Source organism: Salvelinus namaycush, chromosome 31, assembly GCF_016432855.1.
Source record: "Salvelinus namaycush isolate Seneca chromosome 31, SaNama_1.0, whole genome shotgun sequence".
In the NCBI taxonomy this organism is placed as follows: Eukaryota; Metazoa; Chordata; class Actinopteri; order Salmoniformes; family Salmonidae; genus Salvelinus; species Salvelinus namaycush.
The window spans coordinates 37,682,907-37,698,626 of NC_052337.1; the positions used below are offsets into that span (position 1 = coordinate 37,682,907).

A 15,720-nucleotide genomic window follows, 5' to 3' on the forward strand; every position below is an offset into this window, starting at 1 on the left:
CTTTGATTGGGTGGACAACATGTCAGTTGCTGCAAGAGCTCTGACAGTTTGGAGGAGGTCCTCTGGAAGTTGTCATAATTACTGTGTAAGTCTATGGAAGGGGGTGAGAACCATGAGCCCCCAGGTTTTGTATTGAAGTCAATGTAACCAGAGGAGGATGGAAACTAGCTGTCCTCCGGCTACACAATGGTGCTACCCTACAGAGTGATGTTGCGGCTACTGTAGACCTTCATTGCAAAACAGTGTGTTTTAATCAATTATTTGGTGATGTGAATATAGTTAGTATAGTTTCATCTAAAAATGATAACTTTTTAAATGTTTCACTATTTACATTTTTCTGAAATTCACTGTTGAGGACAGTCCTCCCCCTCCTCCTCTGAGGAGCCTCCACTGGTCCACACGCACACGTACATACGTGCTCACGTGCACACACATACCTATCTGTGGGGTCAGTAGTACATAAGTAGCATTGCAGGTGACAGAGGAGTCAGTAGCACAGCAGTAAAGGAGAGAGGCTTCTACAATACACCTGTCCTCTGGTCACCTCTGCAGCAGAACAGACAAAATGACACAGGATTATTTTGGGTTGTCCTTAGTTAGAAGTGTGCCTAACAATGGCACCACGGCTCTCAACAACCCGGCGGATATCTCCGTCATTGTGATCTACTTTTTGGTTGTCCTGGCAGTCGGAGTATGGGTGAGTTCCTTAATCTTTCCATTGACACATTGACACTAAAACAACTCTGTGTCTGTGAATAGTTAATCCCTCAGAAAGGAAAAGAGAGCATGTTTTAGTTGAATCTGGAGAAAAGTTGTTTTCTCTATACTGAATATGATTTTTTTTTTAATAAAAAAATAGAAGCATCTGGATAGTGTTTCGATGAGTTTCCTTCTGAGTGATAATATGTCCTTATATTTACAAAAATTAAATATGAATTATGATATTCTACACTTTCTATTCAAAGTATTTCAGATGGCTTCCAAAAAACATAATCACTAATGGGTTAATGGCTGGACTCATGCAGTACACTTGTTGCTGCAGATATTGTCCAATTGGGCCATTGTGCCAGGTACATTATGCGGAAATTCTCCTCAAGTGTATGTCAAGTAGCCTGTGATAACCAAGTGTCAAGTAGCCTATGAATATCACATGACAAGTAGCCTATGAATACCCAGTGTCAAGTAGCCTATGAATACCAAGTGTCAAGTAGACTATGAATACCAAGTGTCAAGTAGCCTATAAATACCAAGTGCCAAGTAGCCTATGAATACCAAGTGTCAAGTAGCCTGTGATAACCAAGTGTCAAGTAGCCTATGAATACCACATGTCAAGTAGCCTATGAATACCCAGTGTCAAGTAGCCTATGATTACCAAGTGTCAAGTAGACTATGAATAGCAAGTGTCAAGTAGCCTATGAATACCAAGTGTCAAGTAGCTTATGAAAACCAAGTGTTAAGTAGCCTATGATTACCAAGTGCACTGACCTCTCATTGAATTCCCTGGATTGCTTCAATTTATGCCCAGCCTCAAAATGTATAATATTGCCAGACATTTATAGAACAAGTCACCAAGTATGTTTGAATTAAATTGCTGAGGAATAATTTTGCATTTGTCATATTGTTTCAGCCTTGTGGAGAGTCGCAACAGTACTAACTACACACCCACTGGGCACAGACGTCAAAGTAACATCTATTCCTCGTTGGTTCAACGTACATGTAGTTTCATTGAAATGATGTGGAAACAACTTTGATTCAACCAGTGTGTGCCCAGTGGTTAGTGCTGATTGATGATTGACCCGAACAATGTTTACAAGATGTAGTAAACCATCAGTGTGAAATTAACACCATATAAACAAAAATGTATATTGACCTTGTATATATAACTGAAAAAGGTGCAAACGACCGTATCATGTAACAACAAGGTTATTGATCAACATGATCCCTGATACATGAATATGGTATCTCAAAACAACTCAATTAACCCGTCTCTCTTTGCAGGCTATGGTGAGCACAAACCGAGCCACCGTAGGTGGATTCTTCCTCGCAGGAAGAAGCATGGTGTGGTGGCCAGTGAGTATAAGTCTTCTCTTAGGACAGTCTATTACATATTATAAACTGGGTGGTTCGAGCCCTGAATGCTGATCCATTATTACGTTCAAAGGCATCGAACTCGCTCTAATTTACTGCCCACTGTTTATGACACTGGCCCATATTTGGAAAGACACACCCTGTTCTCCTGAACTATCCTAATACGTGCCTGTATTCCATGGAAGTGTCCAGCTCATACTTAAATCAAGGTCATAATCTTTTATCTTGATGCGTTGGAAGCCCATAAATCATATGCCCTTCATTTGAGACTGCTCCTAATTACTCAATAATGACTGATGTTGATTGTACCAGTACATGTGAGGTGTCTAACTTAATTGCATATTTCCCTTCATGGACCATGTACTTGGCAACCTTTGCCCTGTTATCTTACACGGTCCACCTGTTGTTGTTGTAAATGTTCCTTTATGAATGAAGTTCTTCTCAATGACCTTCCATATCCCAAAACTGTGAAAGAATATAACTACTTTCTGTATAAATTGATCCTGAACGTTCCTCTGTCCTTCCTCTCCAGATTGGGGCATCCCTCTTTGCGAGCAACATTGGCAGTGGGCATTTTGTTGGCATCGCAGGGACTGCGGCTGCAGGTGGAGTTGCCATTGGCGGATTCGAATGGAATGTGAGTGGCAACGTCTAATGTAAATAAATACCATGATAACCTCTCATGCAAACATCATCATAACCTCTGAAACGTACCTGATATTATCACTCATCTCATCTCTATCTCTATCATCATCGCATCTCTATCTCTGTTATCATCTCCTCTATCTCTGTTATCATCTCATCTCTATCTCTGTTATCATCTTATCTCTATCTCTGTTATCATCTCATCTCTATCTCTGTTATCATCTCATCTCTATCTCTGTTATCATCTCATCTCTATCTCTGTTATCATCTCATCTCTATCTCTATTATCACCTAATCTCTATCTCTATTATCATCTCATCTCTATCTCTGTTATCATCTCATCTCTATTTCTGTTATAATCTCATCTCTATCTCTGTTATCATCTCATCGCTATCTCTGTAATCATCTCATCTCAATCCCTATTATCACCGCATCTCTATCTCTGTTATCATCTCATCTCAATCTCTGTTATCATCTTATCTCTATCATCATCTCATCTCTATCTTTGTTATCATCTCTATCTCTATTATCATCTAATACCTATCTCTGTAAACCATCTAATCTCAATCTCTATTATAATCTCATCTCTATCTCCGTTATCATCTCATCTCTATCTCTGTAATCATCTCATCTCAATCTCTATTATCATCTCAATCTCTGTTATCATCTAATCTCTATCTCTGTAATCATCTCATCTCAATCTCTATTATCATCTCATCTCTATCTCTGTTATCATCTCATCTATATCTCTGTTATCATCTCATCTCTATCTCTGTAATCATCTCATCTCAATCTCTATTATCATCTCATCTCTATCTCTATTATAATCTCATCTCTATCTCTATAATCATCTCATCTCTATCTCTATTATCATCTCATCTCTATCTATGTTATCATCTCATCTCTATCTCTGTTATCATCTCATCTCAATTATCATCTCATCTCAAACTCTATTATCATCTCATCTCGATCTCTGTTATCATCTCATCTCTATCTCTATTATAATCTAATCTCTATCTCTATAATCATCTCATCTCATCTCTATTATCATCTCATCTCTATCTCTGTTATCATCGCATCTCTATCTCTGTTATCATCTCCTCTATCTCTGTTATCATCTCATCTCTATCTCTATTATCATATCATCTCTATCTCTATTATAATCTCATCTCTATCTCTATAATCATCTAATCTCTATCTCTATTATCATCTCATCTCTATCTATGTTATCATCTCATCTCTATTATCATCTCTATCTCTATTATCATCTCATCTCGATCTCTGTTATCATCTCATCTCTATCTCTATTATCATCTAATCTCTATCTCTATAATCATCTCATCTCTATTATCATCTCATCTCTATCTCTATTATCATCTCATCTCATCTCTATCTCTATTATCATCTAATCTCATCTCTATCTCTGTTATCATCTCATCTCTATCTCTGTTATCATCTCCTCTATCTCTGTTATCATCTCGTCTCTATCTCTATTATCATATCATCTCTATTTCTATTGAACTCTGCAATTATTTGTATAAAAGGTGCAATTGTTTTTACATATTTTTTTTACATAATATAGTTTATTATCTATATTGGGGCTGATAAGCCTGTAGGTTAAATGTCACTATATGACCGATACTAGAGAACAGCAGTGGGCGAAAGTAGTAACACTTCTAGTAAAAAGTAAAAAATCTGTCATTTCATAAATTCCCCATCTGAGCCCATAGGATGTGTGTTTTCAGGCCCTTGTGGTGGTGGTCATTCTTGGATGGCTCTTTGTTCCCATTTACATCAAAGCTGGGGTGAGAACAACCTTTTTTGCTATTACAGTGTAATTACCATTATACCATGCAATTTCTTACATTTCTGTAGCATATAATCAAGTGCTATTCCACAATGTAGTCATGTCTACTGGATGTGTTTAGGTGGTGACCATGCCAGAGTACTTGAGGAAGCGGTTCGGAGGCCAGCGCATCCGCATCTATCTCTCAGTGCTCTCACTCTTCCTCTATGTCTTCACTAAGATCTCAGTGAGTCACTCATATCACTGTTCATTGTATATTACTGATGGTCAGTCCATAAAAACAACTAGGTACACTGTATATATACACTACCGTTCAAAAGTTTGGGGTCACTTAGAAATGTCCTTGTTTTTGAAAGAAAAGCAAATTTTTATGTCCATTAAAATAAACGGTTTTGCGGGTAATATTTAATGAAGCTGCCAGTTGAGGACTTGTGAGGCGTCTGTTTCTCAAACTAGACAATCTAATGTACTTGTCCTCTTGCTCAGTTGTGCACCGGGGCCTCCCACTCCTCTTTCTATTCTGGTTAGAACCAGTTTGTGCTGTTCTGTGAAGGGAGTAGTACACAGCGTTGTACCAGATCTTCAGTTTCTTGGCAATTTCTCACATGGAATAGCCTTCATTTCTCAGGACAAGAATAGACTGACAAGTTTCAGAAGAAAGTTCTTTGTTTCTGGCCATTTTGAACCTGTAATCGAACCCACAAATGCTGATGTCCCAGATACTCAACTAGTCTAAAGAAGGACAGTTTTATTGCTTGTTTCAGCAAGGGGCAACAAAGTTTCATCACGTTGTTAAAAGTCCATGTTAATTTATGTACGTAGAAACAGACTCAACTTCACGAATGCTCGGCCATCTGGTCTTCAGTCAGCTGTTTGTTTACGACAGTTATTGTATTGAATTTTTTTTTCATCCAAAATCGTGTGCTAGCCATATAGAAGCCCTTCCTTTGTCGTTAATCCCCTCTCTCTCTCACTTTCTCTCTCTCTCTCTCTCTCTCTCTCTCTCTCTCTCTCTCTCTCTCTCTCTCTTTCTCTCTCTCTCTCTCTCTCTCTCTCTCTCTCTCTCTCTCTCTCTCTCTCTCTCTCTCTCTCTCTCTCTCTCTCTCTCTTTCTCTCTCTCTCACTCTCTCTCTCTCTCAATCTCTCTTCCTCTCTCTCAGGCAGATATGTTTTCTGGAGCCATCTTTATTAACCAGGCTCTGGGGCTTAACATCTACCTTGCTGTGGTTCTCCTGCTAAGTATCACTGCTCTATACACCGTCACAGGTATATTAATACATACTCTCAACTTTACACTACATAACTGTATATAGCAGCGATATACACTGAGTGTACAAAACATGCACTTTCCATGACAGACTGACCAGGTGAATTCAGGTGAAAGCTATGATCCCTTATTGATGTCACTTGTTAAATCCACTTCAATCAGTATAGATGAAGGGGAGGAGACAGGTTAAGGAAGGATTTTTAAGCCTTGAGACAAGTGAGACATGGATTGTGTATGTGTGCCATTCAGAGGGTGAATGGGCAAGACAAAATATTTAAGTGCCTTTGAACGGAGTATGGTAGTAGGTGCCAGGTGGACCAGTTTAAATGTGTGTCAAGAACTGCAACGCTGCTGGGTTTTTCACGCTCAACAGATTCCTGTGTGTATCAAGAATGGTCCACCACCCAAAGGACATCCAGCCAACTTGACCAAACTGTGGGAATCATTGGAGTCAACATGTGCCAGCATCACTGTAGAATGCTTTCCACACATTGTAGAGTCCATGCCACATCGAATTGAGGCTGTTCTGAGGGCAAAGGGGGGTGCATCTCAATATTAGGAAGGTGTTCCTAATGTTTTGTGCACTTAGTGTATAGCAGCGATATATAACTCCTTCACTGAGAGGAGCCCTATATCGACTATGTCCATTTAAACCAATATGGAGTTCTTATCTGTAACCATGGCAGAGTGGAGTAAAGTCCATCCTGTATTGTTGTATTTGAGTCTTAATAGCAGACTATGTCTGACGGCACAAATGCCTTCCTCCAAGGCTGTTTATCTCCTGTACCACATGCGTAATTACCCATACTCCCTGATAAAACCTTGTTGTTCACCTCTGTAATGATGCATTAATTCCAGGACTTTAGTTCACTGACAGGCCATCAGCAAGGTCAGTAACGCAACACTGTCTCTGTATAGGATTGGGTTTCCATAATACTCATATAAACATGTAATGTAGATTAGTCTAGACTGTCTCCTGAGTGGCGCAGCAGTTTAAGACACTGCATCTCAGTGCTAGAGGCATCCCTACAGACCCTGGTTCAATTCCAGGCTGTATCACAACCGACCGTGATTGAGAGTCCCATAGGGCGGCGCACAATTGGCCCAGCGTTGTCCGGGTTCCGGTTTGGCCGGGGTAGGCCGTCATTGTAAATTGCCTAGTTAATTAAGGGTTAAATATTTAAAAAAATCTCTGTATAGGATTAGGTTTCCATAATGCTCATATAAACATGTAGTGGAGTTTAGTATAGGTTTTGTAAATATCATACATGAAGGTGAGTTAACTGCTGAAAATAGAGTGACTCACAGCATCAAATACTGTCATGCACATGTGACACATCGATGCTTTCGAGGTGCAGTCAACAGCAAACGTTGTGTGTACTGTTATTCTTTGCTAGGGCTTGATTTTCAGTCTGTAAGGCAGCCCCACACAAATGTATGTAGGCCACCGTATCTTCTCTATTACCATTGTGCTCAAATGAATATCAATGACCTACATGTATATTCATATACCGTACACAACTACTGAGGGAGTTATAGAGTCTATATGATAGACAAACATCAAACGAACAACTGGACCACTAACAGGCTATCCTTTTTGACCAAGGGCAATCATTAAAGTAAAAAATAAACATCACGTCTACAGTGTAAATGAGTACTACAGGGGTTTTCCACAGATTAGTCATTGACTGTAACCCTGTGTGAGTAATGAGTGGGATTGTGTTGTGCTGACTCTCACCATGTGCACTCTGCTTCAGGTGGACTGGCTGCAGTGATCTACACAGACACATTGCAGACCATCATCATGGTCGTGGGATCTTTCATCCTCATGGGTTATGGTAATGTATTTATTCATCCTCATGGGTTATGGTAATGTATTTATTCATCCTCATGGGTTATGGTAATGTATTTATTCACCCTCATGGGTTATGGTAATGTATTTATTCATCCTCATGGGTTATGGTAATGTATTTATTCATCCTCATGGGTTATGGTAATGTATTTATTCATCCTCATGGGTTATGGTAATGTATTTATTCACCCTCATGGGTTATGGTAATGTATTTATTCATCCTCATGGGTTATGGTAATGTATTTATTCATCCTCATGGGTTATGGTAATGTATTTCTTCACCCTCATGGGTTATGGTAATGTATTTCTTCACCCTCATGGGTTATGGTAATGTATTTCTTCACCCTCATGGGTTATAGTAATGTATTTATTCACCCTCATGGGTTACAGTAATGTATTTATTCACCCTCATGGTTTACGGTAATGTATTTATTCACCCTCATGGGTTATGGTAATGTATTTATTCACCCTCATGGGTTATGGTAATGTATTTATTCACCCTCATGGGTTATGGTAATGTATTTATTCACCCTCATGGGTTATGGTAATGTATTTATTCACCCTCATGGGTTATGGTAATGTATTTATTCATTGCCTCTTTTCCTTTTCCTAAAACTCTATATCTCTTCTTCTTTGTCCTCCCTTCTTTATTCCCTTCCTCCATGCATTCCTTTTTCTCCTTCCCCCTTTCTACAGAGGATCATTTCCTTGATTTATTCTCTTTTTCCAATTCCTCCAACCTCTCTCATCCCTCTTTCCCAACCCTCTTCTGTCTGTCTCCCCAGCCTTCAATGAGGTGGGAGGTTATGAGAACTTCCAGACGCGCTACATGGAGGCCATACCCACTCTGACTGGGGTCAACATCAGTGAGAGCTGCTACACCCCTCGGCCTGACTCCTTCCACATCTTCAGGGACGCGGTGACAGGGGACCTGCCCTGGCCAGGCCTGGTGTTTGGCCTCACTGTCCAGGCCACCTGGTACTGGTGCACTGATCAGGTAGCCTACTGCTCCGTAGGGAATGAATAAGTCTAACACCCTCCCTCAGTTACATGCACACACACACACACACACTAATGTGTGTATCATTACCATGGCCACTCTTTCCAAACAGCTCTCAGCTTGTCTTAGCTTAAGTGGCTGCCTTATGAAGAGAAGCATGCTTTTAGTTAGACCCAAATGCACTTCCTTCTCACAGACTTATTAAATAAGACTATTTCCGCTAGAAAAGCTGCACACACATTTGTACCTGTCAGAAGATCTGTGGTTGTATGGTGCATGGAAGGAATGATGAGTGCATTTCACTTCAAACCCCTTTCATTCCCCTCTACTCTTGATATTGACATATTCAAGCAATACAGAGGCACCATACTTATGTTTTGACCATGAAAACTTAATCCATCACCTCTTTAGTCACTGGAGGCCTTTTATCTCTCCTGTCACCTAGGTGATTGTCCAGCGCTGTCTATCTGCCAAGAATCTTTCCCATGTCAAGGCTGGCTGTATCCTGTGTGGCTACCTGAAGCTGCTGCCCATGTTCCTCATGGTCTTCCCTGGCATGATCAGCCGAATCCTCTACCCAGACGAGGTGGCGTGCGTGGAACCAGAGGAGTGTCTGAGGTACTGTGGGGCCAGTGTTGGCTGCACCAACATTGCTTATCCCAAACTGGTGGTGGACCTCATGCCAAATGGTGGGTAACAGAAGATACTAGTCCATCTAGTAACAATGACAGACCTAGCACCACTATCAAATTAAATGAAATTGTATTTGTCACATGTGCCGGATACAACCGTACCGTGAAATGCTTACTTACAAGCCCTTAACCAACAATGTAGTTCAAGAAATAGAGTTAAGAAAATATTTACGAAATAAACTAAGGTAAAAAAAGGTAATATTAAGTAACACAATAAAATAACAATACCGAGGCTATGTACAGGGGGTACCGTTACCGAGTCAGGTTAGTCGAGGTCATTTGTACATGTAGGTAGGGGTAAAGTGACTATGCATAGAAAATAAACAGTGAGTAGCAGCAGTGTAAAAACAAAGGGGGGGGGGGGGGGGGGGGGTGTCAATGTAGATAGTCCAGGTGGACATTTTATTATTTGTTCAGCAGTCTTATGGCTTGGGGGTAGAAGCTGTTAAGGAGCCTTTTGGACCTAGACTTTGCACTCCGGTACCGCTTGCCGTGCGGTAGCGGAGAGAACAGTCTATGACTTTCACAAAAAATAAATAAATTAGGGCCTTCCTCTGACACTCCTAGTATATAGGTCCTGGAAGGCAGGAAACTTGGCCCCGGTGATGTGCTGGGCCATACGCTCTACCCGCTATAGCGCCTTACAGTTAGATAACGAGCAGTTGCCATACCAGGAGGTGATGCAACCGGTCAGGATGCTCTCGATGGTGCAGCTAAATAACTTTTTGAGGATCTGGGGATCCATGCCAAATCTTTTCAGCCTCCTGAGGGGGAAAAGGTGTTGTCGTGCCCTCTTCACGACTGTCTTGGTGTGTTTGGACCATGATAGTTTGATGGTGATGTGGACACCAAGGAACTTGAAACTCTCGACCTGCTCCACTTCAGCCCTGTCGATGAGAATGGGGGCGTGTTCGGCTGCAGTCCACGATCAGCTCCTTTGTCTTGCTCACGTTGAGGGAGAGGTTGTTGTCCTGGCACCGCACTGCACAGGGACTATGTTACTACTGCTACAAATAGTGGATTCAATAAGTACTACTCCTTATTCCAGGAAAACAGTTGTTGCTGCCAATACAATCAACCATCACATTTGTTCATCGCTTCATTCCTTCTCTTTTCTCTTTTCCACACCTATCCTAATCCGCATTCCCTCCATTCCTGTTCTCCTTTGCATCCCCCCCTCCCTGCCCTCTCCTCCCATCCTCCCCTCTCTCCTGCAGGTCTGCGAGGCCTGATGCTGTCGGTGATGATGGCGTCTCTGATGAGCTCCCTGACCTCCATCTTCAACAGTGCCAGCACCCTGTTCACGATGGACATTTACACCAAGATACGCAGCTCCGCCTCCGAGAAGGAACTCATGATCGCTGGGAGGTACAGTAACACACAGCTCAGCCTGCTCGAGTTCTTTGGACTTCACTTGCTTTAATACACGTGTATATGTTTGTGCTTGTGTATGTTTGCATTTAGATAAATGGGTAATATTTATGTATTATTCTTGGCTGTGTAGGGTGTTTATCCTGGTTCTGATCGGGGTGAGTATAGCGTGGATCCCTGTGGTCCAGTCTGCTCAGAGCGGCCAGCTCTTTGACTACATCCAGTCCATCACCAGCTACCTGACCCCGCCCATCGCCGCCACCTTCATGCTCGCCATCTTCTGTAAGCGCATCAATGAGCCGGTGAGTCTCTAACTTAACCAAAGTCACTGTGATATAAACTAGTTTCATTGAGCTACTTATGGTTTGAACTGGTTAATTTAACCGGTTGTATAATTAAGCAATAAGGTACCTGAGGCGTTTGTGGTATATGGTCAATATACCACATATGGTCAATATACCACAGCTAAGGGCCGTATCCAGGCACTCCGGTTGAGTCGTGCAAAACGACAGCCCTTAGCCGTGGTATATTGGCCATATATCACATGCCCCTCGGGCCTTATTGCTTAAGTAGTTTATCTGAACTCTGCTGGCTAGGCTCAAAGGACCCTGGTTACCACTTTCACCATTTACTGCCTTGTTTGTGTTATTCGTGATGTTTGTGCAATTGGAAGTGAACCATGAAAATGTGTTGAGTCACAGACCCCCCCCCACTTTCAGGGTGTGTTCTATGGCCTTACGATAGGCCTGGCTATTGGCTTAACCAGGATGATCAGTGAGTTTGCCTATGGGACAGGAAGCTGTGTGACCCCCACTAACTGTCCAGTGATCATCTGTGGGGTCCACTACCTCTACTTCTCCATTATTCTGTTCTGTATCTCCTGCCTGCTGATAGTCAGCATCTCCCTCATGACCAAACCCATCGACGACAAACATGTAAGTTACAACTGCCCCCAATAGTCTAACTTTTTTAGTTATTCTTCCATCCGTGAATGTTAATTGAATAAAAACGCAGTCTCTCTGCTATCTCTAAATTATTTTCTCCCCATGTGTTTGTCCCGTGCCTCTTCCTCCCTCCATCTCCAGTTGCACCGCTTGTGCTGGCAGCTGAGGAACAGCACAGAGGAGAGGGTGGATCTGGAGCTAGACAATTGGAAAGAAAATCAAGAACCTACCTTTGTGGATATTGAAGGTAAGAGAGGTCTCTCTTCAATCTCTATCTGTTACTCCATGACACACATACAGATTTTATTTCTCACATTTACAACCACACACTGTTTCCTCATCCCTGTGTTTGTGTGTCTGTGCAGAGCCCACAGAGGAGCCAGGCTGTTTTAAGAAGGCAGTGTTGAGCTTCTGTGGCTTGGAGAAATCGAATGCTCCCAAGCTGAGTGCTGAGGAGCAGGCTGAGCTGCAGAGGAAACTCACAGATACCTCAGAGAAACCCCTGTGGAGGAACGTGGTCAATGCCAACGCCATCATCCTCCTGTGCGTCTGTGTTTTCTTGCACGGCTTCTACGGTTAAACATCTCCTCATACTGGACCTCCACTGCCCTGGACTGTCTAACCATAAACTTGAGTAGCCTCCTCTTTCAACCCTGAAATCGCCCCAGACTCACACGCCCACAATGCACTGTAAATTGCCACCTCTCTTACACTCCCTCCCTCTATCCATCATCTGTACAGGTCGCTCTTAACCTCTTAACTCTGTAATCTCCACACCCCCGCCACGTGGCTAATGCTACGAACGCCTTACCTAGCTCCATACCTGAACGACTGGCCTAGCTCCATACCTGAACGACTGGCCTAGCTCCATACCTGAACGACTGGCCTAGCTCCATACCTGAACGACTGGCCTAGCTCCATACCTGAACGACTGGCCTAGCTCCATACCTGGACGACTGGCCTAGCTCCATACCTGGACGACTGGCCTAGCTCCATACCTGAACGACTGGCCTAGCTCCATACCTGAACGACTGGCCTAGCTCCATACCTGGACGACTGGCCTAGCTCCATACCTGGACGACTGGCCTAGCTCCATACCTGAACGACTGGCCTAGCTCCATACCTGAACGACTGGCCTAGCTCCATACCTGAACGACTGGCCTAGCTCCATACCTGAGCGACTGGCCTAGCTCCATACCTGAACGTTCACTTTGAACTTTCTGCCCTTCTTGAAGTTACTTTAGTTTGTTATATTACAAACACCAGGTGGGGCTGCAGTAGGAATAAACTTGCATAATTTAAGATTTGAGGAGTATCATTACCAAGATAACACTGTACAGCCAGTGGATTTTAAGGCATTGACACATCAAATGTTGTTGGCAATAAGAGGAAAAAAGCCAATACAACACATATACCTATTGAACACGTATGACATGTATCTGGTAGCTTTCTTTTACTGAATTAATAAAGTATTCTACCTTAGTTCGAAAAAGGTTGAGAACTACCCTATTTTTCAGAGATGAGGGATGGACTCACAAACTCATTATCACACATTCAATCTCTGACTGACTACGGTGAATGGAGCCTGGCGATCAAAGGTCAAAAGTGGTGCCATGTTTCCTCTTTCCTCTAGCTGTCATTTTGCTTTGCTATGTGTTAATGAATGATATCTCAAAGATGGAAGGAGCAGTACATTTCCTCATGGTACTGGAGTAATAACCCACTTCACTCACGCACGCACGCACGCACGCACGCACGCACACACACCCACACACACCCCCGAGCCATGCTTTTCTTTACTGCCCCCTGCCTGTCATAACAGTAAGTGCATCTGGAGGACCAAGAATGTAAAATATCACAGCCACATGGGGTGGTTTACACTCTTTTGGTGTATGGGCTCTATTCAATCCGCATCGTGGACGTTCATTTTAACAGCGTGATTGAAATTTAAAGGAAATGTTCCCGCATTAGAACAGACTGCATTCACAGTGAACCGTTGCATATGTCCGTTCAATCAGAAATGACCTTTACATTTCTATCACACAATCTGAAACGCTTCAACTGTACAGATTGAATAGAGCCCTAAGTATACCTGTTACAAGTAGTGTACCCTAACCCTAGAATGGTATTAGGGTTGTTCCATGTCATTTCAGCAAGCCATGACACCCACCCTCGCAGATTGTTCTAAAATGGTTTCTGCAGTTAGAAACAGATTATTTTGTTGAAAGACAATTTGAACTCTATGGATTGCACCCAAATTGGCCATTTTAATTTATAGGATTCATATAATATTGAATAAATATAGCACCCAACATCCGATTTGGACCAAACCTCTTCCTAACATTGATTGAAGGTAGACTCAGCGATATGACGTAGATGCAGAAAGTAAACAGCATAGTGTGTCAATTTCTGCAACAATTGAAGCGTGAGGCTCAACTTCTCCGCTGTTCTGGTGCCCTGGCTACGACGCTGTGAACAGCGTGACGCGAACCCGTGCACGTGAGCAGATACTGTGTGTGACTATGTGAGAGCGAAGTCTTGCATCTTGCTCATCTCAATATCTCCGGTGCCGCTCGTGGCAACATGATTTTGCTGAGTGTACCTTTAAGACATGAGGATTCCAAATAAATGCTCAAAAGCCACCAACGGACGCCCCAAACCCCACACCAAGCCCACCCCAACGCACAGTAGACCTAAACAGTTTCAGATTTCTATGTCTGACAAATAGTATGACGCTGCGGCCTGGAGTATTCAGAGGAATTAGTCACTGAAGTCACTTGCCTTATATTGCATCTAACCCTAACCCTAGAATGGTATTATAGTGTCCTACAGCTGTAATGCTGAGCGCAACCATAACCCTTCAACATCAAGTGTGCTATAGTGAGATTTTGGATTGAATCCTGGCGTAATTGTAAAAGAACACAGAAAACTCTGCCTGTTGGTGCTATCCCATGTTGGTGCTATCCCAGTCCCTCTAACACACTGCCATCTTAGAAGCATCTGTCTCTCGTCTCAAAACATCCACATATGAATTGTATTATTTTCTCTCTCTCTCTCTCTCTCTCTCTCTCTCTCTCTCTCTCTCTCTCTCTCTCTCTCTCTCTCTCTCTCTCTCTCTCTCTCTCTCTCTCTCTCTCTCTCTCTCTCTCTCTCTCTCTCTCTCTCTCTCTCTCTCTCTCTCTCTCTCTCTCTCTCTCTCTCTCTCTCTCTCTCTCTCTCTCTCTCTCTCTCTCTCTCTCTCTCTCTCTCTCTCTCTCTCTCTCTCTCTCTCTCTCTCTCTCTCTCTCTCTCTCTCTCTCAGGGGCTTTATTGGCATGGGAAGCATATGTTTACATTGCCAAAGCAAGTTAAATAGATAATAAACAGCAGTGAAGTTAACATTAAAAATTTTATAGTAAACATTACACTCACAAAAGCTCCAAAATAATAAAGACATTTCAAATGGATTCGTTTTCGAATTCTTTGTGGGTCTGTGTAATATGGTCATACATTTGGTAGGAGGTTGAGAAGTGCAGCTCATTTTGTGGGCAGTGTGCACATAGCCAGTCTTCTCTTGAGAGCCATGTCTGCCTTCGGCGACCTTTCTCAATAGCAAGGCTATGTTCACTGAGTCTGTACATAGTCAAAGATTTCCTTCATTTTGGGTTAGTCACAGTGGTCAGGTATTCTGCCACTATGTACTCTCTGTTTAGAGCCAAATGGCATCCCAGCTTGCGCTGTTTTTTTGTAAATTCTTTCCAATGCGTCAAGTAATTATCTTTTTGTTTCCTCATGATTTGGTTGGGTCTAATTGTGCTGCTGTCCTGGGGCTCTGTTTGTGAACAGAGCCCCAGGACTAGCTTGCTTAGGGGGTTATTCTCCAGGTTCATTTCTCTGTAGGTGATGGCTTTGGAAGTTTCTCTCTCTCTCTCTCACACACACACACACACACACACACACACACACACACACACACACACACACACACACACACACACACACACACACACACACACACACACACACACACACACACACACACACACACAGTCTCTCTATCTTTCTTACTATGTAA

General features: G+C 42.5%; 1 protein-coding gene across 1 annotated transcript; it reads left to right on the top strand.

Annotated features, from left to right (window-relative positions):
• The first annotated feature begins 502 nt into the window (after positions 1–502).
• LOC120026362 (sodium/glucose cotransporter 1-like) lies at positions 503–14,682 on the top strand. Its single transcript, XM_038971202.1, has 14 exons — positions 503–697; positions 1,999–2,070; positions 2,621–2,725; positions 4,479–4,538; positions 4,662–4,766; positions 5,701–5,806; positions 7,565–7,645; positions 8,445–8,656; positions 9,105–9,348; positions 10,569–10,719; positions 10,856–11,024; positions 11,442–11,657; positions 11,808–11,913; positions 12,032–14,682. The coding sequence occupies exons 1-14, from the start codon at positions 566–568 to the stop codon at positions 12,244–12,246; spliced, it is 1,974 nt and encodes a 657-aa protein (XP_038827130.1). The 5' UTR covers positions 503–565; the 3' UTR covers positions 12,247–14,682.
• The last annotated feature ends 1,038 nt before the right edge of the window (positions 14,683–15,720 follow it).

Bases quoted from the DNA above. Each gene is read 5' to 3' on its own strand.
- LOC120026362 (XM_038971202.1), top strand. From the start codon at position 566: ATGACACAGGATTATTTTGGGTTGTCCTTAGTTAGAAGTGTGCCTAAC. The intron at 2,071-2,620 runs GTGAGTATAAGT...CTTCCTCTCCAG, and splicing joins GAAGCATGGTGTGGTGGCCA to ATTGGGGCATCCCTCTTTGC. The intron at 11,914-12,031 runs GTAAGAGAGGTC...GTGTCTGTGCAG, and splicing joins TACCTTTGTGGATATTGAAG to AGCCCACAGAGGAGCCAGGC.